General features: G+C 49.3%; 11 protein-coding genes across 11 annotated transcripts; 8 read left to right on the top strand and 3 right to left on the bottom strand.

Annotated features, from left to right (window-relative positions):
* Nucleotides 1-1,740: 1,740 nt before the first annotated feature.
* On the top strand, nucleotides 1,741-2,214 carry HETIRDRAFT_316313 (uncharacterized protein; the record flags this gene model as incomplete). Its single annotated transcript, XM_009546668.1, has 1 exon — nucleotides 1,741-2,214. A coding segment is annotated over one exon (474 nt), but the record flags the coding sequence as incomplete, so codon positions are not given.
* Nucleotides 2,215-3,804: 1,590 nt separating this feature from the next.
* Nucleotides 3,805-4,089, top strand: HETIRDRAFT_28205 (uncharacterized protein; the record flags this gene model as incomplete). The annotated part of the gene is made up of 1 exon (XM_009546320.1): nucleotides 3,805-4,089. A coding segment is annotated over one exon (285 nt), but the record flags the coding sequence as incomplete, so codon positions are not given.
* A 1,161-nt stretch (nucleotides 4,090-5,250) lies between these two features.
* HETIRDRAFT_165394 (uncharacterized protein) lies at nucleotides 5,251-7,589 on the top strand (the record flags this gene model as incomplete). Its single annotated transcript, XM_009546667.1, has 4 exons — nucleotides 5,251-5,517; nucleotides 5,578-6,640; nucleotides 6,699-6,853; nucleotides 6,915-7,589. The coding sequence occupies 4 exons, from the start codon at nucleotides 5,251-5,253 to the stop codon at nucleotides 7,587-7,589; spliced, it is 2,160 nt and encodes a 719-aa protein (XP_009544962.1).
* Nucleotides 7,590-8,113: 524 nt separating this feature from the next.
* Nucleotides 8,114-9,313, bottom strand: HETIRDRAFT_473756 (uncharacterized protein). Its single transcript, XM_009546666.1, has one exon. The coding sequence runs from the start codon at nucleotides 9,124-9,126 to the stop codon at nucleotides 8,539-8,541; it is 588 nt and encodes a 195-aa protein (XP_009544961.1). The 5' UTR covers nucleotides 9,127-9,313; the 3' UTR covers nucleotides 8,114-8,538.
* Nucleotides 8,114-9,586, top strand: HETIRDRAFT_433579 (uncharacterized protein; the record flags this gene model as incomplete). Its single annotated transcript, XM_009546665.1, has 1 exon — nucleotides 8,114-9,586. Exon 1 carries the CDS (start codon nucleotides 9,245-9,247, stop codon nucleotides 9,584-9,586), a length of 342 nt encoding a protein of 113 aa, XP_009544960.1. The 5' UTR covers nucleotides 8,114-9,244.
* A 265-nt stretch (nucleotides 9,587-9,851) lies between these two features.
* HETIRDRAFT_450421 (uncharacterized protein) lies at nucleotides 9,852-10,333 on the bottom strand (the record flags this gene model as incomplete). Its single annotated transcript, XM_009546664.1, has 3 exons — nucleotides 9,852-9,953; nucleotides 10,030-10,107; nucleotides 10,274-10,333. 3 exons carry the CDS (start codon nucleotides 10,331-10,333, stop codon nucleotides 9,852-9,854), a joined length of 240 nt encoding a protein of 79 aa, XP_009544959.1.
* A 94-nt stretch (nucleotides 10,334-10,427) lies between these two features.
* On the top strand, nucleotides 10,428-10,883 carry HETIRDRAFT_450420 (uncharacterized protein; the record flags this gene model as incomplete). The annotated part of the gene is made up of 1 exon (XM_009546663.1): nucleotides 10,428-10,883. One exon carries the CDS (start codon nucleotides 10,428-10,430, stop codon nucleotides 10,881-10,883), a length of 456 nt encoding a protein of 151 aa, XP_009544958.1.
* Nucleotides 10,884-12,439: 1,556 nt separating this feature from the next.
* HETIRDRAFT_416733 (uncharacterized protein) lies at nucleotides 12,440-13,868 on the top strand (the record flags this gene model as incomplete). The annotated part of the gene is made up of 8 exons (XM_009546662.1): nucleotides 12,440-12,563; nucleotides 12,613-12,655; nucleotides 12,713-12,950; nucleotides 13,001-13,103; nucleotides 13,157-13,274; nucleotides 13,327-13,438; nucleotides 13,487-13,585; nucleotides 13,638-13,868. The coding sequence occupies 8 exons, from the start codon at nucleotides 12,440-12,442 to the stop codon at nucleotides 13,866-13,868; spliced, it is 1,068 nt and encodes a 355-aa protein (XP_009544957.1).
* A 1,735-nt stretch (nucleotides 13,869-15,603) lies between these two features.
* HETIRDRAFT_314935 (uncharacterized protein) lies at nucleotides 15,604-18,030 on the top strand (the record flags this gene model as incomplete). The annotated part of the gene is made up of 4 exons (XM_009546661.1): nucleotides 15,604-15,870; nucleotides 15,931-17,062; nucleotides 17,118-17,272; nucleotides 17,332-18,030. 4 exons carry the CDS (start codon nucleotides 15,604-15,606, stop codon nucleotides 18,028-18,030), a joined length of 2,253 nt encoding a protein of 750 aa, XP_009544956.1.
* Nucleotides 18,031-18,516: 486 nt separating this feature from the next.
* Nucleotides 18,517-20,606, bottom strand: HETIRDRAFT_316880 (uncharacterized protein; the record flags this gene model as incomplete). The annotated part of the gene is made up of 4 exons (XM_009546660.1): nucleotides 18,517-19,065; nucleotides 19,125-19,276; nucleotides 19,336-20,398; nucleotides 20,457-20,606. The coding sequence occupies 4 exons, from the start codon at nucleotides 20,604-20,606 to the stop codon at nucleotides 18,517-18,519; spliced, it is 1,914 nt and encodes a 637-aa protein (XP_009544955.1).
* Nucleotides 20,607-23,123: 2,517 nt separating this feature from the next.
* On the top strand, nucleotides 23,124-24,058 carry HETIRDRAFT_165388 (uncharacterized protein; the record flags this gene model as incomplete). The annotated part of the gene is made up of 2 exons (XM_009546659.1): nucleotides 23,124-23,307; nucleotides 23,367-24,058. The coding sequence occupies 2 exons, from the start codon at nucleotides 23,124-23,126 to the stop codon at nucleotides 24,056-24,058; spliced, it is 876 nt and encodes a 291-aa protein (XP_009544954.1).
* Between the last annotated feature and the right edge of the window lie 2,103 nt (nucleotides 24,059-26,161).

Genomic DNA, 26,161 nt, shown 5'->3' with positions numbered 1-26,161 from the left:
TTCATAATCATTTTTTTGATCAAATTTGCAAATTAAGGTAGCATTGTCTATACTAGTAGAGTCCCATTGAATGTTATACTCAATCATGGTTTTACACATTCTAAATCCAAATTGTGTCAGTGCCACAATTTGGATTTACCCTATATAAAGTGTATTATTTATTTTCCATTGGTTTATTATTTTCTTAGCTGGTGTCTAACCTAAATTCTGAAAGACCTAACTTTTTAGTTATTTATTGACCTGTTTATTTATAAGAGAGAGGAAAGATAAATGTTGAATAAAATTTGAGATGTTGAGGTTGCCTATATTATGTCTACTTATTTAGATTACCAAGTTTATATATTAGATCTTGTGGCTTAGTGGCTTAGAGCATCTGTCCTGGGTGCTTGCATACATGAGGTTGTTGGTTCAACTCTGGCAAAAGGCAAGTTTGTTATAAGGTATATTCTGTGTTTAGGTATTTAACTAGTGCTCTAATAGACATGACTCTATAAGAAGGCTATGAAAACTGTGATGCTTGATTTATTATTATTTTTCCGAAATTTCAAGTTATAATCCATCCTAATAATTCCTAATTTAGGAAAATTATGTCTAATTAGAATAATTTTAGAGGGGGGGTAAGCTAAAAATGTCTAATCCTAATCTTTCATAATTTAGTATAGTTAAGCATTAATTATAGCTAATTAGAGCTTAATATAAGGGGGTGGTTTTCCAGATGTTAGAATGGTTACTGTTCTTAGTAGTGCTTTCTTATCTTCCCAGGTGACTAGAGAAGCATCAACAGGTTTTCCACTATCTTGTCCTCCTATATAAAGCCAGATTCCTTTCAAATTCCTTTTGATGGTTCATCCAAGGTAGACATATGAGTTTGAGTGTTCCAGGTAGTCAGTTCTATATGGAACTTGCCCTACTTCTCTTTCTTTTTCTTTGGAAGTCATAGTGATTTGATCAAAAAAGCCTATGCTTGTTTTGACCTGATTAAGGGTCAAGGGTCAAGGCAACAGCAGCTCTTCCTGGCATGGTATAGTATAATATTGTATGGTATATAATATCAAGCACAATTGTTTTGGTTGTACCTTCCCTGGGTTGACTACAAGATAGAGATATTCTACAACCTAAAATGACTTACACTAAAGTAGAATCACCCAATCATTCACTCAAAGTGTATTGTAACTACTATGGTCAATGATTGCTTGTTTTTTGGGACTGCCTAGCACCATATATAAGTAGTCGGTGTTCTGCTGTGAAAAAAACAGAAATAGGGTGTGGAGTAGGACTTGGGATAGGCTATCCAGATGTCACAAATGGCTGTTTGGGGCAAGGAGATCCTAGGCCACAAACAACAACTTGGATGATGAGAGATATATTAGGATAAAGCAAGAAGGTTTGGGGCTGATCAGACTAGTGCCTTTGAATCAGGGAAGACTGGTAAACAGTAGTTCTTAGATTGGACAGGAGTGGATAGCCTGAGGCTTCCCTACTATGCCATAGCAGCTATAAATATGTATAGGCAAGAGCACAGACTAAGTATCAATGAGATGGGAATGTGAGGGACAGACGAGAGGAGGAATGGTTAGGGAACCTGCAAGGTGAAGAAATATGGATAGCAAATAAGTATGTGGATAAAACCTCATCAGATGAGGCTCAGGTGCATGTTCCGATGCTCAAGCACAAAAAAGAGAATGGCACAGTAGTAGAAGTGGAGACTAACAAGGCCAAGAGCCATTTTTATTTAAAAGCTTCTTTTCACAGGACGAGACTCAGACACCCAGCCCGATGGACCACAGCTATCCTGAACTAGCATTTCCCTTCCGTTCTATAACCAATGCTCAAATCTACAGAGCTATAGAGAGACTCCATGGCCTCAAAGCCCCCGGCAACAACGGCATCCCAAATATTGTCTACAAAAACTGCGCAAGCATCCTAGTCCCATTTCTTGGACCTATCTTCCACACCACATTCTCACTTGGCATCTACCCTCAGGACTGGAAAGACTCGCAGACGCTTGTACTACAAAAACTTGGCAAACTAGACTACTCCAATCCTAATGCATACAGGCCAACCGCCCTACTCCGCACTATCACCAAAATTCTTTCAGCCTGCATCGCGTCTGAACTAATGCAACTAGCCGAACTCCATCACCTCCTTCCTGACACACATTTTGGCTGCAGAGCCGGCCAGAAGACAACAGACTCACTTCACTATGTCACGTGAAAACTACACAACGCCATGGACAACAAAGAAGCGGCATGTGTCTTTTTCTTGGACATAAAGGGAGCATTTCCAAGCATTAACTTAGATTGTCTCATCCACAATATGCAAAAATAAGGCATCCCAAAGGAGTACATGGAGTGGATTCATATCAAGACAGGACACAGATGCATAAAACTCATCTTTGATGGATACACATCAGACTGGCTCACATTCCCATGTGGCGTGGACCAGGGGTGCCCACTGTCCAGAATTTTATTTCAGTTTTACAATGCTGACCTGCTAGATGTCCCAAACAGGGCCAATCGAGAAGATAGAGTGGCTTTTGTAGATGATACCGCATACATCGCAACAGCTGAGACAATGGCAGAGGCGGCTGACAAGCTGCAGGATATGATGGAATGAGCAGGCAGAGCCTTCGACTGGGCTGACACACACAACTGCAGTTTCGCTGTCGATAAGTTTGCATTGGTGGGGTTCACGAGGAAAAAAGAGAAGGTGAAAGCGAGACATCGTGTTCGCACGAGAGAGGAGGCATGCAACAGGGGAAAGAAAGATAAGAAGTTCAAGTACAGGGCGCTGGAAAGACCAAGCATCACTCTGAGAGGTACACACATCTGCCCATCAAAATCTCACAAATTCCTCGGCATTATAATCGATCAGGAGCTAAATTTCAAGGAGCACGCCACGTCTGCACTAGCCAAAGGCACAAAGTGGGTGACACACTATAGACGGCTGGCGCGCCCTTCTAAAGGCGTCTCTACAAGATACATGAGACAATTTTACACCAGCATTGCGCTGCCGGGAATGCTGTATGGGGTGGACATTTTCTTGTCCCCACCATCGCATAAGGGCAAAGGCTCCAAAGGCATGATAGAGAAGCTAGCCAGAGTCCAGAGACAGGCAGCCATACACATAACCAGTGCCATGCGCCACCACTACTGATATTCTTGATGCACATGCAGATCTTTTACCATTCAGCCTATTGGCCGACAAAAAGTGCCATGATGAAGCCACCAGACTGGCAACACTAGCCGACGAGCATCCCCTCTACAGACATACCATAGTGGCCACAGACATGACAACCCATACACTAGATCGCTCCCCTCTCCATAGCTCCTAAACGAAGCCTACGCCATCTTTCCGAGCCAATTTGAAGACATCAAAGCCATGCAACTCGATCCAAAGTGGCAGTCAGCCATCCAAATGAGCATTGCACCCAACAAAGATGGAGCCATCAAAGCTGAGAAACAAAACAGAGACGAAATACAGGTATATTCAGATGGATCTCTAATAGAAGGGGGAGTAGGGGTAGTGGCGGTCCTGTTCAGACACGGTATCGAAAAAGCGAGGCTGCACAAGCACCTTGGCAGAGCAGAACATCACTCCGTATACAAAGCAGAACTTACCAGCATCCTTCTTGCTTTACAGCTCATACAAAATGAACCACCGCATCGCTCGGCATCGATAGCACTGGACAATGTTGCTGTAATACAGGCCACTAAGATAGCCAGGAGCACCCCAGGATCGTATCTTGTCGACGCAATTCACGACAAAGTAGAGAAGGAGTTCGGAGGCAGAGGCAGAGGATGACTAACCCTACAATGGGTACTAGGGCACATTGATATTATAGGAAACAAGAGAAGTGACAAGGAAGTGAAGGCGGCAGTGAGAGGACTCACAAGCATGGACACAGTACTACCAAAGGCAATCAGGGGACATCTTCCCTTCAGCTGGTTGGCAGCAAGGCAAAGGTTCAAGGATGGACTCAAGAAGTGCTGGAAAAAACTCATGGAACAGTCACCGAGATGGCAAAAGCTGCAGAGGATAGATCCCACAGCACCTTCGAACAGATTTCGGAAAATCACCTCTTCTCTCCCACATCGACATGCCGCTACCCTTATGCAACTACACACTGGCCACGCACCATTACAATGTCATCTACACCATATATGTCCAGACGAGTTCGAGAACCCCACCTATCCTGCATGTGGGCAGCGTGACGAGACAGTGGCCCACTTCCTTCTCAAATGCCGAAGCTTTACCGATATTCAACACCGCCTTGAGCAAGCAGTAGGGTGAGCAAGCTGTAACCTTTCCAAACTATTATCCAACCCATCGACATTCAAACACCTACTCAAGTTCATACACAAAACCCAGTGCTTCAAGAAGACATTCGGAGACCTGAACCTGCCAAAGACCATGGAGACAGAGCTGGATGGACCTAGGAGCCAAAACGAGCGACAAACACAAGCAACCACACCCCAAGCACAAGGAGGAGGCGGACATAGAGGAGCGACGAGACGCGTGCAGATTTGAACCACAGAACAGAGACAGATGGCAGCCACGTTACACAGCCGGTTAAACACAGCACCTGCTACTGGACCAAACAACAGTTAAGTACGATACCTTACTATACCACCATAATTCTCGCCATGCGACCCAACCTCCCTGAGGTAAACACATGCCCCTTGAGGGCCAATGCAGAGCATAGAGTTGGATCAGGCTTACATACATCCACATTACCATAGAGTACATACAGCTACACGTCTAGACATGCGGTGCGCCACCACTAGACATTAATACATGACTTCACACACACACACACACAGATGAGAGAAGGGTCCTATGTGTCCCTATGTGGATCATGGTAGAAGTATAGTAAGTAGTTCATAATAGGCATGCCTATGGTGGCAAAGTCTCCATCATGCTCTGCCTGGCCAAATGCATGATGAAAGGTCGAGATTTTGGCACTCAACTATTCACAATTGATCAGGTCCATGAAGGACCGAGACAAATTGATCGATTAAGAATGGAGGCTAATAGTAGGAGACTGCAACATGCGGGAAAGTCATTGTCCGATAAGCGCTGTGCACATGGCCGCGGAGTCTAAATATGGAATGTGGCAAACGGAACACGCTCATGCCTTGACCATTTCAACAACGGCGGCACAAAGGCGGTTCAGGTATTTAGGGCAAACTTCCTGCCTGGTAAGCTCCCTGCTCGCTCCATCCTGCTTTTCACCACTCATCCCTTGAAATGTCTCAACTTCCTCAGCTAAAGAGCTCACCGGTCAATAACAAGAAGTCATCGACAGAGCGATTCTCAACTGCAACGCGGACTGTCCCAGCCAACGAAGACTACATACAGCTTATCAAAGAGATGAGGAGTCAATTTGTGGGCCCTATGCCCCCCAACACGTTTCTCAGAACTTTTATGCCCAAGTCCGAAGGGAATAGGCTACCTAAGGGCTACCACGCCTTGTTCGCCGACCTCAAGATCGAGAAGGGGTTTGAGAAGAACTTTGTACGTGCTCCACCAATTTCGAACTTCATCCTCCATTTGACCCATCGAAGTATGCTACAGATACAGGCCGTCCGAGAGTCAGGGCTTTGCTCCGGTTTGCTCTTCGTCGACACAAACGACCAGGTAGATGGGAACTTCAACCGAAAGCCAGGCATCTGTGTCTACAAGTCGGACCATGAATGGGCGAAGACCAACTTCCCGCTGATGGAGTTTCATATTGAGCGCAAGCCCGACTCATACGATCCGTTTCACGATCCACCGCAGGACATGAAGAGATCGCTTCGCGAAAAATACCCTTTCGAACATAATACTGTCAACGGCGATCATTCTCGTGAACAAATTTCCTCATATGCAGCTTCACAATTCAGTGTCCAATCTCGAGCATTCACATTTTCTCTCCTCTTCGTCGGCAAGTTTGTTCGATTCATCCGTTGGGACCGAGCGGGAGCCGTGGTTACCAGCCGTATAGATTGGAGGGAAAAACCTTGGTGCCTAGCGTCGTTCTTGTGGAGGTTCGGTCATTCCTCTGATAACGACCGAGGATATGATACTTCGGTGTCAATTCCGACCCAAGACGAGATTCTGCGCACGAAAGCTGCCCTCAGGCAGCGGGCGATAGATGTTGCTGTGGCACAGGGCGGAAGTGAAAAGGATATATTGACGTCCATTTACTCGTCAGACGACACGTTTCGAAAATTCCGTGTGGTCGATGATGGTCCGGACAGGCAAGAGCACTTTTTCGTCGCATCTGTTCCACAGTGGTATACGAGCAGTCCCACAGGAAGAGGAACTAAAGGGTACGAGGCACTGGATGTTGCTACGGGGAAAATGGTTTATCTGAAGGATACTTGGCGCTATGTCGCGCTGGGATTCGAAAAGGAGGGAGACACTTACCGATTGCTCGAAGAGAAGAAAGTGCAAAGGATTCCTCACCGAGTTTGCTCTGGTGATATCGAGGGGCAGGAGACACGCACTCACGAGTTTATCAAGCAAAAATGGTGCTGTCGTGTAGTTATACAGCGCCACCATCACTATCGACTAGTCCTCGGAGATTTGGGACGCCCGTTGAGTCAGTATACCTCTACAAAGGAGCTTTCCCAAGTGATGCTGGACACGATTGAAGGTGAGATACATTCTGCTGTACGTGTTCGTCTATTTACTTCATTTGGGGCATGATTTAGCCCATCAGCAAGCATTCAATGCCGGGGTGCTGCATCAGGATATCAGCGGTGGCAACATCCTGATAACAGACGATGGCCGTGGCCTCCTCATTGACTGGGATCTGTCTCGAAGAACGGAGCTGGCTGTGCCCGCAGCCAGGTTGAAATCGAGGACGGTAAGTCTCTGATACAATCTAAGTTGAGTGCTCGCGCATTCGAATTGGTTGGCATCTTTAGGGTACATGGCAATTCATGGCATGCGCTCGTCTTCTTGATCCTGGAAACAAGACGCATGAATTTTGGCATGACCTCGAGTCATTCTTCCATGTTTTCCTGTACTACACCATCCTCTATCAGGCCAGCAGGATTTCCATAAAAGATCGTCTGACGATTTTGACACAAATGGAGCAATATTTCGACTCCTCAATCAATCGTCTCGATGCCTCGGATTCTGGGGGTAAAACCAAATTGAATTTTTTCCAGCCATTTGCCACGGACTTTCAAGAATCAGACCTTTCAAAGTTCCTCCACGAGACAACACTTGGCACCATTTTCGATCTTCGGGATCTGTTTGTCCCTCTCTACGCTGTTCGTAGGGCTATGACGAACTTCAGAAACATGGACGCGTTCCTACCCTCCCTTCAAGAGGCGAGGGATCGTCTCAAATGTTCTAAGCCGCTAACCGATATCTTGAAGTCAAGGCTTCAGGGTCAAGGCTGGACCGACGATAGAAGTGACGGTCTTTTCGGAAAACCGCCTGTTCAGAAAAAGATCAAGCGGCCCGCCAAACGCAAGGGCAAGGATACCGACCTGGACAACAAACCCGATCAGAAGAAGAAGAAATCCCGGGTATCTCAGGATGCGTCCGAGATTGTTGTATCTTCTCTTGTCCTCGATATATTTAATCCATGAACCTCTCTACGGCGAAATACTAATCATCCCCTTCACATTCGATTCGACTCGTTTGTATGCTGGATCTCATATCTAACCTAATTGATCGATTGTTGGAGTGATATGATTTTGGTGGCTAAAGATGCGATGCGATGTGGCGAATGGAGAACTCCAAAGTAAAATTCCTCTAGATCTCATCTAAACTTGCCTCTACCGTCTCAAGCATAACCCTAGAGTAAAATAGGAGGATGATAAACGTTCAGAGGCACGATGGCACTGATCAGAATCAGTGTGATGACTGCCCTCATGTACCGCGCAATCGTCTCGAACTTCCCATCAAGATGTCAAGCTACAAGTCGGACGTGAGGCATCCTTTTCTCCTTCATTCTTGTGAGGTTTCAGCTGAATGGAGAGTGGAAGCAGGATGCTTTCCAGCTTGCATGCCTGGGAAGGCAGGAGACTTACAGAGTGTGGGCAGACCGGAGACCGCGTCAAGGGCGTGGCCCGTGCTTCACATTACTGATCGACGAAATACAGTGGCGGGAGAATTCAACGAAAGGGTTTATTGTTCACGCATAGAGCAAGATAATGAGGCAGACAAAAAATTGAGAGAATAAACAGAGAGCCACAACAAGGTATTTGAACAAAAAGCGTAAGTAGACGTGAATGGTCATAGGGTCATCGTATCGTGATAAATCGAGCTTAACACAGTATATATAAATATTTAGTTGGGGGCGGGGAGATAGGTGATTCAACATAAGCAGAGGTCGACCGGCAAGAAAATGAGTGTTAGGCTTGGGTATCGCAATTGAGATGGAAAAAAAATCGTGGAAGTCCAAACGCCCGACGAAGAGAAGCTGCGAATGAAGACAAAGACCGAGATCAAGAGAAAGACCGTTTCAAAGCTTGAAAAGGCTTGGAGAACCCATAACAGCGAGACCGGCCAGCGAGCCCAAAAGAAAGCCAACTGTCAAGACCTGAGCTGTCGGCCAGCCGTACGCTTCAGCACGACCCGCAGGACGACAGCACATACACCTAATCCAACGAACAGCACATACGAAGGTAACGCAGAGAACGAGTCGGGTTCAAAAATATCAGCCGCAGACGAGGTCGTGTCAGGTTGAGGGCGACGTCGCTTGTGTACACGCGAGACGACGCGAGAGAGCACCGCAGCAGGGCCAGGGACAGGTTTCGCTGATTCTGCGGGGAAAGATTGAGGCTCAGGTCGTATTTCGGGTAAATAGGCGGTGGCCAACGGGGAGGGGGATGCAGCCAATGCTTCGAGCTCCTGGGCCCGTTTCTCGACCTCGCGAAGCCGCGCGAGCTCTAGATCCAGTTGCGCTTCGCGCTCCGCTCTCTCGACTTCTGCAACGACACTGTTCGCTTCTCTCTGTGCTGTCTCGATCTTCCGTCGGGTCTCAAGCTCTCTCAGGGTCACCAACTCTGCGTCTCTCGTTGCCTCTCTTTCTTCCATCTCCCGCACCTTGCTTTCCACCTCCTCCAATCGACGTCTGAATTCCTCCAATAGGTCCCTGGTTTCTTTGACCTCTTGCACCATCTCCTGGACCTTCGCATTGCCGTCGTCATCGTCATCCCCATTGGCAAGGTCTTCAATCTTCACGTCTTCATCTAACGCGTGTTCCTCCTGGCTCGTCTCTTCGAGCGCAGGCTCGAATATGGCAGTGATAACTCTTCGTTCGTCCTTCGCACCACCTGCCTTGACCCTTTCACCACTGCCGCGCCCACTTCCACTTCCACTTCCACTGCCCTCCTTGTCTAAGCCTTCGGAGTTGCTGAGCCTCTTGACGGTCACGCCGATGTCCAGGTCCTCCCAAGCACGTGCGCCCCACGAGCCCGATGGCAGGTTCGAATGCTCGGCGAGAAGATCTTCAATACTTGGCTCTTTCTCGCTCTTCAGCTCCGTAGCTGTCGGCGGCAGCGGCACAGCATGCGTGGACGTGCTAGCATCCACGCCGTCCGAAAGATCGGGAAGTGTCCATTTCCAGCGGAGAGGATGACACCGGGTCCTCTTACGCGTCACTCCCGTCGACGCTGCCCGCACTCTCGCGCTCCCATTTGTCGACCATTCCCTTGACTCTTCCCTTCTTGATTCGTAGTGCGATGGTCCGGCGAAGAGGCGAGCCCTGCTCTGATACTAACATAGAGAGATCAAGAGAACTTGACGACGACGCATAGAGATCGGAAGAGAACGGATGAGATGCGGGAGGGATACAGATATATTGCCGGTCGCGGTGCAGGGTCGTAAACGGAAATGAATGAAAATCAAGAAGCCTTCCGCTTGGCCTCCTCGGCCTGCATATTCGCCTGCACGAGGATGGGTTTCTGCTGCTCGGCGAGGACCCGACGCTTGTTAAAGTAGTCCACCTGCGAAATTAGAAAAGCAGGCATCGTTATGGCTGTGCCTCGATGGGCAGACGGAGAGACGCGTGGCGACGCGTACCCAGCTCTTCGCGCAGTTCTGTTGGAAAGCTTTATTCTGCGCGTTGCATCTGTCGCCTTCGCTGCCAGGGACGACCACCTGCGCCACGTCCAAGCAGAGAAATAGAGGTCTCTTGACTCCCAGCATTTTTTGCGGTCGTCGCGCGAGGCGGCGTTGGGCTTCTCGGGCTCAGCGCGTGTGAACCAGCCCATTAATTTTCGAAGCTGAGGGAGGTCGAGAAGGGGAGGGGGAGAGAGGAACGGACGACGACCGCGACGGTGAATTTGGAAACGCGCGTGTTTCCCACGTGGCCCCCGCGGTTCATGAGCGCGTCGACCCGTCTGCTGCTGCTCCTCTCCACAACTCACCTCCAGCATCGAGCGTGCTTTTCCTGACCCTGGCTGACCTCAACGCACTGTATGACGACGCTGACGGCTTCCCCGGCGCCAGCATCGACCCCGGTCCACCTGCACCCACTATCGACGGAAGAGCCGCCGCCCAAAAGCCGCCGCACTCGCACTTCTGGGCAGCGGCAGGGCGACGCGCCGGCGTCTCCGGAGAGCGCGACTAATACACGCTCGCCGAACTATTTTGCTCTCAAAGCGCAGCTCGAGGCTGGCACTCGGGACGGGCGCGGGAACTGGGATGGCAGCGTGCGGGGCTATGGCAAGGCGAGCCGCCGAAGCGCGGCGCATGAGCCCATGCTCGCCGACTTCAGCGCCGGCGAGGCCGAGAGGGGGGAGGGACGGCCAGCGCTGCAGGATAGGCGCCGGCAAGCGCCCCCGCTTTTCGTCGTGGGGTCGTCGAGGGACGCGTACGTCGACTCGGAGCCGAAAGAAGACAGATCGCATTGTTACCGCCTTTGGAAAACTTGAATGCCGGCCGCCATATTTCGAGGCTGCCTGTCAGTCCAATGAAGAATCACGAATCACTCTACAAAGTCAGAAATGTATACATGTCAGCACCGTACGCCGAGGGTTAAGCAAAAGCGTTCCTGGATGGTTGATGATGATGCCCGAGGCATAGAGGCGACGAATTTTCTAAATCTTCTACTCGTATCAGCGTACCAGTTGAGTCCAGAAATCCTGTTCTATTTGCTAGACGTAATAAGGAGAAGTCAGAGGCAATATGAAAGATAATGGAGAAGAGAAGGGACGAAAACGAAGAATAAAACGGACAGGAGCACGGAGCACAGATTTCCAGGGTCTTTGATATTTTCTCGACTGGACCTACCGTACACCCACATGCACGGCGTCTGCCCTTATTGAATATCTGTCAATGCGAATGCAGAAAGAAGGCCAATAATATTAGGAAAACGAGCTAGGCTTCCAAAGAGACTCATTCACCCTTCTCCTTTCTATGATGATCCCGGGCATGCTAGCATTTCTATGTCTCGAGATAGGCAGTTGGTCATTCAGTGGTGGAGGAAGTTTGAGAGGATCGTGTTTTCGCAGTGGGTTCGTGAAGGTTCGTGAAGGCGACGTGAATACGCCGATCAGCTCCGATTCCCATGGCACCCCTTGAACACTTTGTCACGCCAAGCTTCAAGTCTCAAGACGACCACCAAGGCAGATTTGAGGATCGACCCGATCGAGTGCGCGATGGTTAAGTGATAAGGACCTGCGTATGGCTACAAATTATCACTGTGAGCACCCTTTTCACCTCTCGACTTTTCGACCCCGGGTTTTTTACTTAGTTCGTCTTCCATAGTAGACATGTGTTCACTGTTTTCCTTCGGCCTCAGCCCTGTTTGTATGATACTTTGTCTCCTTGAAGATACATCAATGCATTGTTTCATCATCCAACGCGCTCTGGAACATATCAGATGACTCATTTGTAGGGAATCGTTGAGAAATTGGACAGGTCGAGGGTGAGTCGTACTGAGATTTAGGAACGCGATTTTCAGTGCTGCTCATCATCCTTCCTTCTCATCGTGTAGAATATATGCCGCCATAGTCACATACATCTGTCTATATTGTCTTCTGGCTTCTGCCGCTGTATTGCAAGATCTTACGTACGTGAACTTGTCCCATCAGCACGTCTGCCTTTGGTCCTTGTCTTCCCCGCAGAAACCTCGGCAAGGGAACTGAAGGGGCGTTAGCCGCATTCTAGTGATCCCAGAGAGGGAACACACAGTACAATGAAGCGATTGAGCGAGCATTGCGCTGACAGCCTGGGTTGATTTGACCATAGCAGTCGCTTTTGGCTGTGCTTGATGGGTGCCGTCAACTTTGACAGATCGATTGGAACAGCTTCCGCTCCGTGCATCATGGAGGACAGATGATATCTTTGTCTCTGTCCTACGATGGGAATCCTTCAACGCTTCGATACCTTCAAATCCTGAAATCTGGAACATCTGCGACATGGCAATAGTATCATCGTCTCTGACTGCACCCCATCTATACACCGCCGCAGGACGACCTACCCTTTCATGTGCAAACAAAATCCCCTCTCTGTGCCTTTGGGAATCCCAGAGATATCTCTCTCTGCGCCAGATGTTTATACAACGCTCAAGCCCTACATTGTCGCTCTTGCTTGTGAAACGGGCTTTTACGGTGCGTAGGCTTATCATGTGTTATGCAAAACATTAAGTTCGGTCCATAGTGCTTTCGATAGTAACATTCGCACTTTCGACCTACATCCTAGCGTGAGTCGCACATGTGAAGAATGCATACCACGACTAAGTTAATCGACGCGGTCACAGTTGTAAAGGCCTCAAAACAAGAGCAATCCTAGTCATGTGGCTAGCAACGTTCTTCATGTTCACGGTCTCGACCTGCCATCTGGTTTTGCAGTGGATAGGTGACATGGACATGGTCCTGTCAGAGCTCTGGGATTTGGACCCTCGTAATTGCACAGCGTCATATTATTCCACTGAGGATGGCTTTTCAGAAGCAGAAACGGTCGCATCCTATACGGATGTTTACTTATCTATCATCAACGTAAGTCTCCTGGTCGGGTTGGTTTTGACACTCTATTAAACATTTCGCAGTACGTATTGAGCGATGCAATTGTAATCTGGAGGGTATGGATCATGTGGGGACGCAGCGCGAAAGTCCTGATAGTGCTCGGGTCCCTTTCTTTTGGTTCCATCCGTGAGCGACCCTGTTTCAGCTCTCCGCCATCGATGCGTAACCCTTCACACTAGTGGCTACTGCCATATGGGTTCCCTTCGGAGGACTCGGAAGTAACAACATCATCATCATTTATTCCTCAACACTGGCTATCAATGCTATTGCAACTATGCTTATGGCGGTGAAGGCGTGGTCAGTGCGCATATAAGATCAGCGCCTATCGATTGAATAAGCGTGTACACAGGCAACATCGTCGATTGATCAAAGCCCAACTCAGAAACGTAGAATGGAAATCCCAGGCCGGATCTATTCTCGTTTTGCTTGTCGAATCCGGAGTTATTTACTGTGCGATATGGGTGAGCGATGCTCTACCTGTGTGCACTCTTCACATGACGCATGGATAGATCATCTTCCTCGTGAGCTGGGTCTGTGCTTCCATCACATTCGACATTACCACCCAAGCTATAAATGAAATCCTCCCAGGGATCGCGATTCAAGTATCTGTGCGTTGCACATGTCCCTCTCAACGATAGTTGTTCATTTTACTATGAACAGGGCATTTATCCGACCGCGATTATCTCCCTCACAGGGCTTCAGAGGACCACTTGGGACATGACCATTGGGAAAAATATATCTCAGAACACACCTCACGCCGAAATGCGCCTCGTGACAAGGAACACTCGTTCTGGCACGTCGACAATTCAAAACGGCCACCATCACCCGACACTATCTGTCGACGAGAGACCCCATATATCTGAGGTAGAAGCGAGGAGGGAAGAAGTGTAGTTTTATTAGAGAATGTCTTCATGGGGGTGAACATCTACTTTCGCGCGCCAAAAGCTTCTTGAGTCCCTACAAGGCGTTGCGCAGAGTGTTCATTGTTGGGAGTGCGCGCGCGCTGTTTGTGTATTCAGATCGCTTCTCGTGGACATTTAGGCTGTATGAACGTCAACAGTCCAGTAGCCTCAGTACTCGCGAACAAGAAGATTGAGCAGGCGCACAATACAAAAATGGGCATGATTCCATCCAATAACATCCATGCAGATGCAAAAGCACAAAAAGCGCCCCCACTTACGACGAAGAGACGACCAGGAAGACATTCGAAAAGTAAAGTGGTAGGCTGGCAGGGCAAGGCGCAGGCGAACAGGCGAACGAAAAGGACGTAAGTGGCGAGACGGGTGCACCTAAGGGTACCTGCATATATTCCTACAAATCGTATGAAAAATAACCTCGACGCACCTCGAAGCCTGTATATGCATGTATAGACATCAGAATGGAATGGCATGGTTGAACCTTGATCGTACATATTTGTCGACTCGGGACGATGATGCGCCTGCCTCGTCGAATCTGATTTTCAGATGTATTTTGAACGCGTTGGAAGGCCTCTCATAGGCACCTACACATCGTCTCTCCAGTGACTTCCCTTGTCGTGAAGCTGTGCCATTGCGAGACATAGCGTGAGGAGTACGAAAGTATATGGACAATAGCCAAAACTAGGATATACACTCACTAGTATGGTATTGAGCTGTGCATCGACTCTGCGCCCCAGCTCCGTTCTCTTCCATTCACCGGCCATCGTATTATATCCGTGTTCCTAACTAGCAATCGTCAGCAGCAATCTGCAGGTCATTGGCTGTTCGAATGGCTGTTCGACAGAAACTGGCTGCTGATGCGAAGGGTGAGGAAGACGCGTGACCTGCAAGAGGCCTGCCGAGCCTGCCGAGCGTGAAAAAACCAGCTTTCATCCGGCTCTGATCCCCTTGCGTCCATTTTCGTCTCTTGCTTCGGCCCTTCGCACTGGTTTGCGCCTCATAACTGCGTGCTGTGGCAACAGACCATTTGCACATTGGTTCAAGCCTTTTAGAAAATAGCAAAGAAAAATTCGATGGGATAGGGAAACGGGATGATGCCTGGCAGGATCAGATGTGTGGTCTCGTCCTTCCACGCTCTATGGTCTCATTCCCAAGAGCCCATATGAGTGACCTCATTGTTGACCTGTCGGCAGCGTGAGGGCACATCAGGGATTGAAAAAACACACATTGGCAAGATTCGTTTTATCATCGATCATCAGTGCATCGCTTCCTGGGGACAATGACCCAAAAGTGTATGCAGGAAGGTGAGAAAATTATCGCGTAGTAAAAGTGAAAGTTCAGCGCGGACTGTTTCGTACTATATCGCGGAGAAATTTCCTCACTCATATTGGGCTATTGGAGCGTACATATGGTTCTCTCTGGAAGACGATTCATAAATAATTGAGAGCAATGTCAAGCTTGCCAGCTCCTCATGGCACGTCCTGATGGAAGCCCGCCATCCGCAAACTAGAGGCGGCCGCGGAGTTTAAACATCACATGGCAAAGGGACCACGCCTTGACAACACCTTCCAATTTCAACGACGGTGGCACCTGCTATGCGTGGCTAAGTCACAGGAGCCCCTGTTTTTCTGTACTTAACCCAGTCCAAGCTCATTGGTGAGCGTGTGTCTTTCATCCTACTCCGTGACCATCTACTCAAAATTCTCAAAATGTCCCAACAGCTCCAACTTCTTCAGAGCACCCCGGTCTCTAACAAGAAATCTTCCACAGAGCGTTTTCAAACCAGAGAGGAAGACTCGAAGGCATCCGGAGACTATAAAGCTCTAGTGAAAGAGATGAGGAACCAATTCATTGGGCCTATGCCCATCGACGCATTTTTCAATGCATTCATGCCCGACGACTGGACGATGCTTCCCAAGGATTACCAACAATGCTTCAAGGCTCTCACAATCGAAACAGATTTTGAAACAAATTTTGTAGAATTTTATTTTTTTGGAACCTTGATGCATCTCTTGACTGCTTTTAACGTCCTGCAGATACAAGCTGTGAAGGACACAGGGCTTTGCCCTGACTTGTTCCTTGTCGACACGACCATGCGCGAAGATACAGGATACAAGCGCAAGCCTGATATCTCCATCTACAAGGAAAGAGACAAGAATGAGTCGAGCGCCAATTTTTTCCTGATGGAACTCCATATTGAGCGCAAGCGATTATCTGAGGATCCATTTGTAGATCCAAAGTCATTCCCAGAGAAGCCTTCCAAACTGCCAACACCCGAGCCCACCCAACCGCGCAAGGAGAAGATTCGCAAATATAGCGCGAAAGAGTCCAAGCTGCATGTTTTCGAACATAATTCTAATGCCGGAAACAAGTCTCGCGGGCAAATCACATCGTATGCAGCAGCCCAGCTTGGTGCTCAATGCCGGACATTTCTGTTCTCCATCATCTTCATTGACAACTTCGTTCGCTTTATTCGTTGGGATAGAGCTGGAGCCATAGTCACAGAGCGGGTCAACTGGAAAGATGATCCTTCGCGCCTGGCGATGTTTCTGTGGAGGTTTTCCCATTCCTCCGATTCGGCACGCGGCCATGACACCACTGTATCTATTCCGACATCAGATGAGATCACGTGTGCCAAGGTCGCTCTCAAGCAATATGCCCTTGAGGTTACCATGGCTCAGGGTGGAAGTGAGAGCGACATCCTCAAGGCACCATTCTCATCCGATGACTCCTTCCGTAAATTCCGGGTGCTCGATGACGAGGACAGGCGCGAGCATTTCTTTGTCGCGTCTCATCCAGAGTGGTATACCAACAGCCCAACTGGCAGGGGAACAAAAGGGTACGTAGCCTACGACATTGCTACGGGGAAGGTGGTGTACCTCAAGGATAGCTGGCGCTACGTCGCAGAGGGCTACAAAAAGGAGGGAGAGACCTATCGTGATCTCCTCAAGGCGAACGTTCAGAGGATTCCGCGTCTTCTTTGCTCCAGCGATATCGATGGACAGGAGACGCGGACTCACCAGTTCTACGGGGAACCATGGTGTTCTCGAGTATCAGCGGTGAAGCATCACCAGCACCACCGATTGGTGCTTCGGGACTTGGGACGCCCTTTGAGACAGTACAATTCCACGAAGGAGCTCTCCCAAGTCATTCTGGATTCGATTGAAGGTACATCGACTGTATCGTGATACTTTCTCCTAATACTGATGATCTGCGAATCTAGCCCATCAACAGGCTTACGACGCTGGAGTTCTGCATCAAGACATCAGTGGCGGAAATATTCTGATCACCAATGACGGTCGCGGTCTGTTGATTGACTGGGACCTGTCTCGAAGGACAGATTCCAAGATTTCGGGGGCCAGACTGAAGATGAGGACGGTGAGTTTGTCCTTGCATATGCCCCTTACTGTAGTACCATGATCTCAAGAGAGTGACAGGGTACTTGGCAGTTCATGTCATTAGGTCTTCTTCGCCATCATGGAAAAGAACCACACGAACTTCGCCATGATCTTGAATCATTTCTTTACGTGTACCTCTATCACTGCATCCGATATCAGATGCGCGCGCTGTCCGAAAACGACCGGTTTGCTTTACTTCGGGATATCCACGCGGTCTTTGATTACGCTGTACAGGACGCCAGCGGCAGAGACATCGGTGGAGATGGAAAGAACGGCTTCATGCTACTCATCCCTGCCAAGTTCAGCTCAGAGTATCTTTCAACGCTCCTTTGCTCCACAGCCGTCGACATCATCTCCGACCTCCGGGAACTTTTCGTTCCGCTCTACGCGCCTCGTTCCACAAAGCCTTCTAAACTCTATACCACGAAGCTTCCTTCTAAAGAAGACGCTCAGGACAGTCTGAAATCGTCAAAACCACTCAGAGATATATTTTCACATATTGACCAACAGGACTGGGTTGACGACAGAAGCGATTGTCTACTTGGAAAGCAGCCTCTCGACTTCAAGACGAAGCGGAGTAACAAACGCAAGGCTCACCCTGCAAGCACGAATGATAGCAGCAAGAGTAACTCCGAGACGAAGAAATTGAGGCTATCTAGTGCTCTCACATCTGATATTTCCGCCTCGACACTCATATGGGACGATGGGAACGACAGATCCGATTTCTTTTCTTCATAGGAGCCATGTATTGCACATGTTACTCAATTACTGGATGCAGCTCCTTTGTCTATACCTCACATCACCTACAACCCGTCAGTCTCCAGTGTGTTCCTCGAAAACGGGCAGACAGCCGACACTGTCTAAGCGGTAAAAAGAGCTTCATCCATGATGTACCGAGCGGTCGAAACTCTGGATCAACAAGTGAGATTGCGACACCTATCGTCTCAAGTTTGAAGACGAACATGAGTGATGAAGCGTACAAGATGCACAACGGTGTGGGGCACAGATAAGGGAGGGGGTAGGCAACCAGCAGGTGCTGGTGAGTCAACAATACATCCTCGCCGCATTGTGCCTTTTTCTTTGATCTCGCCATACCGAATGAAAACAAATTCGTGTAATACATCCCTCTCAGGTCTGCCACTGAATGCACTTCGTATTTATACCCCCACATTTCATATTCTACGACCCGGACTGGTAGCTGAGCCATGAGAAAACGGTAAGCGATCATCGGGAGCTTTTCCTCCGCTTGCTGAACCGTCCTTCATGGTCCAGATCAGCCTCGTCCACGCTGCGTTTTCTCCTCTCCTCCTTTGCGCGCTCTAATGGCTCACATTTCCATTCTTCATCTGACCTTGCGAGGTGCCGCTCGAAGATATCGACGAACTTTTCGATTGTCAAGTTGTCAAGCGCGCTCTCGATGCCCTCCACATCACGTCTGTCCCGGCACGCGTAGAGAGGAACGAACAACACGCGCAGATCTTCGATGAGGTCCGCAAGTGGAGCGCAAAATATCTTATCAAGTTGTGGAAATAATGTTCGTGTCGCGGATAAGAAATCCTGCTTCCCATCTAATCCGCAGATGGAGCCATCGGCGAGGCGGAATGGCTTCCTAAAGTAGCCGTTCATGAAATTTGAGAGAAAGGAGTGTTCGTCTATGAGGCGTTCGAGGCTGCAGTAGAGCAAGACGTGTAGGAATGATTCCAGGTCATCAGACAACACTTGCTGTTTGTCATGTTCTTGCATCCCAGCGATGGACATGTATTGCCAAGTTCCCTGGTGATGTGGAGGCTGTGTTTGAATGCGCATTAAACCTGGAAAAAGTTGCAACGCACGACCATTGATCTGTGTTTGTTGTTTTCTTCATCAAACAACCTCTTCGACAAGTCCCAGTCGATGAGAACTCCGTGGCCTTCATCCGTGATCATGATGTTCGTGTCGCTGATATCTGAATGTAATATGCCTACAGAGTATGCTTCTCCGTGTGCTAGGCCAAGCAAAGTTGTCAGCCCTCAAGGACCGTTATTCATACGGTTTCCCACATACTTTTGACTGCATTAAAGATTGCCATGCACATCTCCTTTGTCGATCTGCACTGATCTATAGGCCGCAATATCTCCCCCCAAACGAGCCTGTAGTGCTGGTGCCCCACCATGTCGGGAACTGCGCAGCACCACTGTCTGTGCATAAACCTATCCGTCTGTGTCGTGTGATCCGCAATGTCACCTGTACATACGAGAGGCGCAATTCCTTGAATACCTCTCTCCTCTAGATATCTGTGCGTCTCTCCTTCAGGATTCATGTGATGCTGGCGCCAGGTATCCTTGAAATACACAACCTGCTGCGTCTGAGCATCGAATGCCATATACCCGCGTGTACTACGCCCAGTGAGTGTGTGTGCAGGCCATTGAGGGTGGGAAGTTATTAAGCATCGTACATCGCCAGAGATGTCGTCTATCATGTAAAATTTCCGGAATGTCTCGTCAGCTTTGTAAGAGGAATCTGGGGCACATGCTTGCTCTTGCTCCTTTCCGTTGCTCCTCTCCCAGGCCTTCGCTGACCTCGCCGCCCACTCATCCAACTTCGCCTTCGCCAGTTCTATTTCTTTAGTAGTTGGCTTCGTGACTGTCAGGTCATACCCGCGCCCTTCATCTGATGTACAGTTGAACCTCCAAAAGAACAGTGCTAGGTGCGCCAGGTCTTCCTTCCACTTGAACAGCTCAGTCACAACCGCGCCCGAACGGTCCCACCGCACGAATCTCGCATAGTCGTCAAGAAATATCACCGAGAATGCGAAGCAACGATGCTGGTTCGCGAATTGCCAAGTAGTGTGAGAGATTATCTGTCCACGAATAGACCGCTTTGGATAGCGCTCGAAAGACATCTTGTTTCGATGGGACTCTGGTTGAGTGACCATGTCGATGAAAGGATCGTCATCGAGAGACAGGCACGCGATTGGCATCTCCATGCGTGTCAAGTCAATTCTTCCTGTCACGGCGTCATTGAGTTTGTAGAGTGTGATCTCAGGATTACGGGTGTAGTACCGCCTGCTTCGTGTGTCATGGAGAGAAAAGTTGGAACATAAGCCAGCCTCGCCTATGGCCTTAATCTATCACCGTGTCACCGTGTCATTGGAATTGATGGTAGGTTGGATGAATAACACGTACAAAATTCGTCACAAAGTCTGTGCCACTCATCTTGCACAAGTTTTCCTGAAATTTCCGTTTGAAGTTCCTGGGAATAGGTTGCGATGCTCGGTCCAGGAACGATTTCAAGAATAAGCCAACTGGCATAGGTCCGACAAACTCGTATGACATGTCGTTCGCGAGCTGTATTTGCTGGGGAGTGGCTTGATCCACCGATTCGGCCAGTAGTGGCTTCGTCCAGGCCCTTTTGCTCTTTCTTTCTGAGGTGTCCGTTGCATGTAAAGGCATGACACTGGAATAGAGACTTGGGGGAGATGTGATTGAGAGACTGGTTTGAAAATAAATTGAGGAGAATGTTCAATGGCATGCAGAGTAAAGTGCACTGGTTTTATCCCGACGCGATCCCATTGTCTGCGCGAACAAGGCTACAAGATATGAACTCCGCGAAAGCAGCCTCACGTGATCGCGTTTTGCGGTCTCTTGTCCTAAAGTCCAGTAACATCGGATTATCTAGGAGACGTGAGCATCAAAAGTGTTGAAATGTGGAGAGAGTCCTGTGAGGACTAAAGAGGATCGAAATATACCGACATGATGACTCACCTTGGTCCACTGCCGACCGGATCATATGCACCCTTAATATGCTGTCACTGAAGGCTCGAGCTCAAGCCTCAGAGGCAAGGTAACCAGACGCTTTGAAATTCGATGAACAGCATTCCTAACCCTTTCGAATGCTCGAGGAGCAACGCAAACACTTGCAAAAGATTCCAAATGATTGAACAGACCGTGAATTTTTACGAATACGCTGACGCGATCCACGAAGCAAGTCAGACCATTGAATGCGATTAAAATCGAGTTAAACAGGTAGAAGGTTGACTAGGATCAGTGGTATCAGCACGAAACTTCCAGGCGAAGGGCGAGGGACACTGTCCATGAGACAAGATTGGCGGGGAGACTGATCACGCCGAACGAGTAAGCCAAAGCGTCACCGCTCAGTATGTGGAACGTTCATCGGCCCACCCGAAGCATCGAAAGGTGCTCGCGTTGGTCGACGCTTGCGTCAACATGAGTCGACGAAGTTGAGTCGTCCGAGAGCGCCCGATAAGGTCCTAGAGTTGACCGCGCCGGCTTTTCCCGGTGACTTCATCCCTATCTACATCTGCACGCTACTAGCTATGCGCCATTCTCTCGCTCAATAGTTCTTCTCAAGCCATCCTCCCAAGGTTTATATGGTTTTAGAGCCATACCATACGTTTAGAAATTGTGAAGGTGATGCGATGGGTATGTGCCCATCAGATTGCTATTGTATAAGCGCCATTCTGTCTTGTGTAGCTCGGACTTCGACATTGGTTTCTCTCAGCTCTGGGCTCACCGCTCACCCTGTTCATTCTCCGCCCTCTTGAATGTCTGAAATAGCCGTGTCCTTGATCCCATCGTCATGAACCACCAATTCCCAATGGCGCCTCATTATTCAGGCCCTCTTAGCGCTACTTCATTTGAACACACGTCAGGCTACGATAGCTTCAAAAACGGCGTGGCGTCACTCCTGTCACCGAGTTCTTCTAGGGGCGTGTGGCGTGCACTTCTTATTGTGTGGCGTGCACAGCGTATTATCTGATGAACTTCACAGCCAATTCTGTACCTCAAAATCCTATATCGTCTGCCATCCATGCGGCAAGCCTGGGTATCGTATATCGTAGCTTGACCAGGCTCGAGTTTGTTCAGGCTCGAGTTTTTTTTTGTTTAGTAGCACTGCATCTGTAACTCTGAGGACAAGGTCGAAGTCTGCTCTCAGCTGGGTTGTTCGCACTTTTTAGGAGCCGATCGATTGCGATCGCTCCAAAATATCTCTGCAGATACTCCTGTACAATCCATCGTCTCAAGCTAGCTCACAGCGAGCCCGGCTATATAGCCGCTCCCACAACTTCGTGAATGAAGGCTTTTCACTTGATGTAACCACAAAGACTTAGACAATTCTATGAACGCTTTGCGACGCCAAAATTTCCGCAGTAGAATACGTGCGCGAAGTCGATGGCAGCCATCAGTTCACATGCCCGGTTGAACCTGGAGGGTCACTCGGCACAAGCGAAGTTTCCCTTGTACTCCAATCAACACCGCCGCCATCACCGATAATCGGTGCCAAGCTTGGACCCACAATTCTTATAACGCGAGTTCTCTATCGATCCGAGATATCTGGGGCACGAGGTCCTAGTGGCGACTTCTGAGAAGAAATTGTATCGCCGCTGGACAGGATTGGTCGCCACCCAATGGATGGCAAGATTCGCCTCAGATGAAAGACACAGCGGGTCCTGCCACATCGTTGTTGTCCTGTAGTATAAAAGGGCGAACAAGAAGACCGCCAACTCTACCTTTGTGTTCGAACATCACCCTCACCCACACACCACACACCACTACCCACTCATACTCATCTACCCACTCATACTCATCTACCCACTCATACTCATATACCCACTCATACTCATTCCCATGAGTCTCACAAACAGACCCACCGACGACGCCGGATCGTTCTACACGAAAGTTCGGGATTTACTGGAATATGTAGACGACGACATATTCAATTCAGCGACGGATACCTTAGAACTCAACAGAGATGTGAGTCAACCTCCTTGTTTAGCGTTGGCATGCGCAGCTCGATTCCCCTACAGATACGAGATATCACTCACATTGTCTATGTCTTTATCCTTGCAGAAGACCGTGATCAAGGTCAACAGGCCTGGCTATAAACTGCATAAACAGCACTACGCTGAGCGCATAACCTGGGCTCCAGTGGGGAGCGTATCATATCCGCCAGGCCACACGGCGTCCTCATCATATCAGGCATCGCCGCCACTCGGGGACCAGCGAAGCCAGCACGGTAAGTCAAGAACCTCCTACATGTGTGGCCCAATGCTCATGCGCTGAATCCGCCGTCAGGCTACCATGAGAAGCCTGCTCCTCAGCAGCTGCCAAGCGCGTCTTCGAGCCCATTGTTACAGACCCATGAGGCCTCTCGCTCGGACCTCATATCCCAATTCTCGGCGTCAAGGCCAGACACGCATAAGATGCAGGCCACAGCCAACTTCAGCAGCGACGAGAATATATCTGTTGACGACGAGGACTATGCCCTCTCACATACAACCTATGCATCAGGTGCATCCGCCGACGAAGACATCTACATCGACGGATTTCAACCCGAAGTCTCACAAGCGGCAGGAGGAGGGCCTTCCCCCTCGTATCTAACAGCCTCGGGGAGCCAAAGTCAGGTACAGAAGACCTCCGAGGACACTATATGGTGCTGCAAAAAGTGTCAGTCAATGTTTGGCAGCAAGGCAGACATGGAGTTGCACGAGGCAACGGCCAAAGGTCACAAATCAAAGAGGGCCTTCCGTGACTCATGCGGCAACGCGCTCTCGCGCGGGAACTCCCTCAAGCGCCACAAGGAGAACAGGCATGACATCGATGAGGAACTAGTGCGTGATGAGACGGGACAGGAAACCGAGCGAGGGTCAGGAAGAGGGCGAGGACGGGGTTCGGGGAGAGGACAGGCGCGAGGGCGAGGGAAGAGATCAGTGTCGGGACGAGGGCAGGGACGGGCGCGAGGGCGAGGGCGAGGAAACGAGCTCTAGTTTGAAGAGGCGGTATGTGAGTTTCCGTACGATAGTCGCCCCCGCCCCTTCATTCTTCTGTATACCTCTATCCTAACACATCGCTGTCCGCATCCTCATATGTCCCATGTCTGCGACATCAAATCACGAGCGCTAGAGGAAGGAGCATCACGAGCGCGAGACAGTCGAATTGGACTGACGTGAATATACTTCGAATACTAGGAATATTGCAGTGCGACATCAATAGAATGCACTTGACATGTTGAAACGAGAGTATGTGAGATGAAATGACACGATTAACGCACGTCCACCAATGAAGATCGCGATTTACTTATTCTGCGCCAAAGAGTCACCAATAATTTTGATCGAGAAAGTGTCGACGGAGGGCGCTGATATCATCCTGACCTTTATCCGTGAGTTTAGATCATGTCTACCGATGGATTAGGCGATACCGACCTCCGGCCGCGTCTCGATGCCCTATCGAACGTACGATGTCGATCAGCTAGGCCGACCATTTGAAAATCGTTGTCATCAGACAAAATTACACAGCGAGGAACGGGAACGAAACCTCGACGGCCGTGCACGCGATGAGCGCAAGACCTTTGATCGTGATGCTAATGAATCTATTAAAATATGCTGATAAACACCCATGGGCAATTATCGACTTGATGAATGCTACAAGAGACGATCAGTGGAGCGTAAGAGTGTGGAGATCACATCTCAAGCATCGCGAACACACTGAGCGAGGCGGCTATAAGTAGGTAAGACGCGAGGCGAGAATGTTGCTGACACGGTCGCGATCTATGGGTAAGTCCTCGCTCACGTGTGTAGATACGGATGAAGTGAGAGCTTGGATCCGTCAGGAGGGGGGACGAGGAGCAGCCCGGTCAGCCATTGTCGTGCGAAGAGGGAAGTGAAAGTGTGCGTCGCTATTGAGTCTGAACAATGAACACCTGTTGGAACAGTTCCACTGAATCATTCTACGCACCGTGTACATTTTCAGTTCGATATACGATGCCCATTCTCTTGTTCCCGCTCGCAGCCCTCCCAATGTCCTTTATATCATGCAGAACTCGTGTCTCGGATCGATGCGGGCAATGCCCATTGAGTACTTATATCGAGGTGACAGTTATTCGAGAATGTGCGGTAGGATCATGGATGTCACTGTCAGTCTCACTCACTTTCACTGCAATTTATACGAGAATCCTATCCAAGACACAGAGAACGCAAATCCGTGTCGCAAGTTCCACAGGAAGCTACAAGAAGGCTCAACCGGGTGTCCTTTGCCGAAATCGACATTGGTGATTTCCCAACGAAGATGAAAACATAAGGAAAGTAGAGAATACACCTTCAGAGCGTCAGATTCAGACTGCACAGAGGTTTGAGGCCGGGCTGTTGACAACCTTGTGCTTGAGCCTTGTGCGGCAGCATGCCAACGTATAGAAAATAGTTTCGGGGCCGGACGGGATGGCATGATCATGGCGCCGGGCTGCTCCTATCAGCCGGCGCTGCGGATCGTTGCCATGCTCCTGCTTCAACGTCAATGAGCCTCAACTCAGTTCCACTTCAAACGGGCACAGGAATATCATTAGGAGGTGTTTTCCAGATGTTCCAGCCAACCTGACAAGACAACGACAGACACGGTGTGAGTTCTTGGCAGCTTGGCAGACGAAAGGTATATAAACTGCAACCATATAAGGGCATGTACGCCCCTCATCCAACAGGTGTCAGTCGTCGATTTTCGGTGCCCGGGTTCGCTATCACTATCATGTCTGCACATGACGACCACAGCCGAGAATTCTTTCGCCATGCATGCCCCTACGAAGTGCCGCGTGCCTTCGCCTGCCGCCTCTGATGGAACCAGCTTTTCTCCCCCAGGCCAACGGCCACCACTGGCCACCAGAGACAATGTTCCAGCTGTCCATATGCACATCGTCGACTACCACCGGGGCACCTCGTGGTCTGCGTTAAATGCGATCTCACTCATCCCGCTCTGTATCTTTCGTGCTGGGTAAATTCACTGCAAATCCGCTGTAAATCTTCGCAAATCCAATAGGAGAAGTCTATCATGACGTTGAAGCCTGATGGTACACCGGCACCCGTAGGCTTCTCCACAGGTCTGCG

The sequence above is a fragment of the Heterobasidion irregulare genome (assembly GCF_000320585.1).
Source record: "Heterobasidion irregulare TC 32-1 unplaced genomic scaffold scaffold_04, whole genome shotgun sequence".
Lineage (NCBI taxonomy): Eukaryota > Fungi > Basidiomycota > Agaricomycetes > Russulales > Bondarzewiaceae > Heterobasidion > Heterobasidion irregulare.
Note: the sequence above shows the minus strand (reverse complement) of the source record. Positions and strands in the feature narration are given on the sequence as shown.

Coding starts and splice junctions, on each gene's coding strand:
- HETIRDRAFT_473756 (XM_009546666.1), bottom strand. CDS start 9,126: ATGGTGCAAGAGGTCAAAGAAACCAGGGACCTATTGGAGGAATTCAGA.